This window comes from Triturus cristatus, chromosome 2_2 (genome assembly GCF_964204655.1).
Source record: "Triturus cristatus chromosome 2_2, aTriCri1.1, whole genome shotgun sequence".
Taxonomy (NCBI): domain Eukaryota; kingdom Metazoa; phylum Chordata; class Amphibia; order Caudata; family Salamandridae; genus Triturus; species Triturus cristatus.
Genome location: NC_140582.1, coordinates 500,612,678 through 500,615,511, shown reverse-complemented (window position 1 = coordinate 500,615,511; position 2,834 = coordinate 500,612,678). Strand labels below are relative to the sequence as shown.

Sequence of the window (2,834 nt, the reverse complement as noted above, 5' to 3'; positions counted from 1 at the left end):
CAGCTACTTTTTCTTGTGTTTGTAAAACAGACCTGCAGTACAAGTTCCTTTGTTTTTGTTCAATTAATTAAAAAAAAAAACTGGGGGCTGAAGATTCTTCTCTGCAGCAACTTTAATCTTGGTGTTCATAATGAAACAGATACCTAGGTTTGGGATTTCACCAGGAACTGTCATTGAACAAGTATTAATTGCGAATGCATTCAAATTATTTCAGTGAGAGACTTGACACTGCATGGTGTCCACTAATCCCTTGTAATCTGGGGTGTAGCTTGAGAGGGCAACTCTTATGGAATCATTTAAATGTTCGTCAGTTAGACGTGTGCGAAACTTTGATTTTATGAAGTTCATATCCGAAAATGCTGATTCACAAAGATAGGTAGAGCCAAATAGGGAAAAAAGTTTCAATGCAGCTGTGTGGATGTTCTTAAACTTTTCAGCATCCACAAGACTCCAGAAATTAATGTCAGATTTCCTTGATTTCAATTCAATGTCACTTTGAAGTGTGACAATCTCCATTTCCATTGTGGCAGAGTCAAGGTTCAAAAGCGCACCAATTTTCTCTGAAATGTCACTAACATCCACTTCCATGAAGGGGTTTGAAGTGAACATCACACAGGGCTCCAGTTGCTCAAAATCACTAAATCTGTCACTGAACTCTTGATTAAGCCTCATGAGGAGGCTACTGTATTTTTCTATGTCCAGGACCTCAGCCTCAGCTTTGTTTTCTGAAAGGATTTGGAGCACAGAGGGAAAGTGCTGCATCTTTCTTTTCTGCACATGCTGTATCAAAAGGTTAAGCTTTGATTTGAAACTTTTCACAGAACTTACCATGTTGGTTATTGTCTTGTTTTTGCCTTGCAACTCGTAGTTCAATACATTTAATTTTTCTGTCACATCTGTCAAAAAAGCTAAATCAAGCAACCATTGAGTGTTTGATAACAGTGTGGTATCTTCATTTCTAGACTCCATAAAAGCTTTGACTTCTGGCAATAGCGAAAGGAATCTTCGAAGTATTTTTCCCCTGCTAAGCCATCGGATTTGAGTGTGCAGTAAAAGGTCACCATACTCGGCTGATAGTTCTTCAAGAAACAATTTGAAGGTTCGGTGCTGCTTGGCCTTTGCACGAATTGAATTAATAATTTTAACAACAGGAGTCATGACATGATCAAACCCCATTACCTTGGCACATATTGCCTGTTGATGTATAATGCAATGGTAGTTCAATAACGGAGGGAAATCTGGATCTGCTTTACAATTGGCAATGAAGCCAGAATGACGCCCTATCATTGCGGGTGCACCATCAGTGGTTATCGCCACTAACTTTTTCAATGGGACAGTTTGTTTCACAAAATAATTTTTCACCTCATTGTGAATGTCAGATCCTCTGGTTGTGGTTTTCAAAGGCAACAAAGTTAAAAATTCCTCTTTATCAGTAAAATCTTCAAAAACCATTCTAACGAACATTGCCAACTGTGCAATATCGCTTGCATCAACAGATTCATCACATTGAAGAAAAAAATATTTGCATGTCTTTAAATCGCGCTCTAACTGCTCTATCATGTTGGTCGATAATGCAGATATCCTTCTTGCCATAGTGTTTGACCCTAACTGCACATCTGAAATGGCAGACATAATTTCAGGGCTATTTTTAAAGTCTTTGAATAAGGAGTTGGCCATTAGAAGCATTGCTTCCTTCACAACGGCTCCATCTGAAAATGTTGCTTTGTGCTTAATCAAGTGATGAGTAACTACAAAGGATGCTTCAGTAGCCGCAGTGGCTTTCTTCGTGGGCTTCGTAAAAAAAGATTGCTGTGTCTGCAATGCAGATTTCAGTTCGTTTACTTTTTGTGACCTCAGGCTGCTTCCTTTAGGGAACTTCCTCTCAAAATGCATGTGCTTGGTTGAAAAATGCCTCTCAACATTGCCCTTTTTTCCCACTGCAACTTTTGCTCCACAGATTAAACATACACAGTTGTCTTTAATTTGTGTAAATAAAAATTCGTTCTCCCACTCTTGATGGAAGTAGTAAGTCTTGCTCTTTACCCTTTTGGAGGGACCTGGCTCTTCTTCATCCATGATTAGCTGTTAAGGCTGTAAGCAAGAGTAAAAATGTTGAGTACGTGTGCCCTACCTATGCTAATAATACTGCAACACAATGCCTCCCCTTTCTTCATCATCACACATGACAGCACCTTGAAATGCATAAGTTGAAGGTGCACTGTACAAAATCCATGAGGCCACATAAAGCCACCCTGTGTGGCCTTTAATGGCCTCATAGATATGGAGGCAAGGCAGTGCAAATCGATGTGCTGCGTTACTCTATCCCAGCGGGGCGTTCCGTGAGTGGAGCATGGGTGCCCTTTCCTGTGTAAAAACAAATCTGTCTGCAACACAGGCACCCTTGCACCATGGCACAGGGGTGCCTGTGTTGGCACTAGGGGGCAGCAGTTTGTGTGCCAGTGCAGGGAAAGAATAGGAATGCATCATATGTTAAAATTTAAATGCAGTGCATTCCCTGCCACAACAGTGAGACAAAAAAGTAAAGCACAAGCCACAACAGTGACACAACCAAAGCACAATCCGTGCAAGCGGAGGCCAATGCTTGTCGGAATGGGACAGGAAAGAGGCCCTGGCACCAAATTAGAAGTAGCCCCATAAGCCGGGTCTGGTGGCTCAGTGCACTAAAGAAGCCACTGCAGGGGCCTGTGTCCGACCTCATGGTCACAGGTTTAAATCCCAGCAGGTCCACTCAGCCTTTCATCCATTTGAGGTCGATAAAATGAGTACCATTGAGTTGGGTTGGGTAACAATAAACATCTGTTATTCAGTGCCAG

At 41.5% G+C, this 2,834-nt stretch overlaps 1 protein-coding gene across 1 annotated transcript; it reads right to left on the bottom strand.

Annotated features, from left to right (window-relative positions):
• Positions 1 to 210: 210 nt before the first annotated feature.
• On the bottom strand, positions 211 to 1,176 carry LOC146862422 (general transcription factor II-I repeat domain-containing protein 2B-like). The gene has a single exon (XM_085643084.1). It carries the CDS (start codon positions 1,174 to 1,176, stop codon positions 211 to 213), a length of 966 nt encoding a protein of 321 aa, XP_085499210.1.
• Positions 1,177 to 2,834: the final 1,658 nt, after the last annotated feature.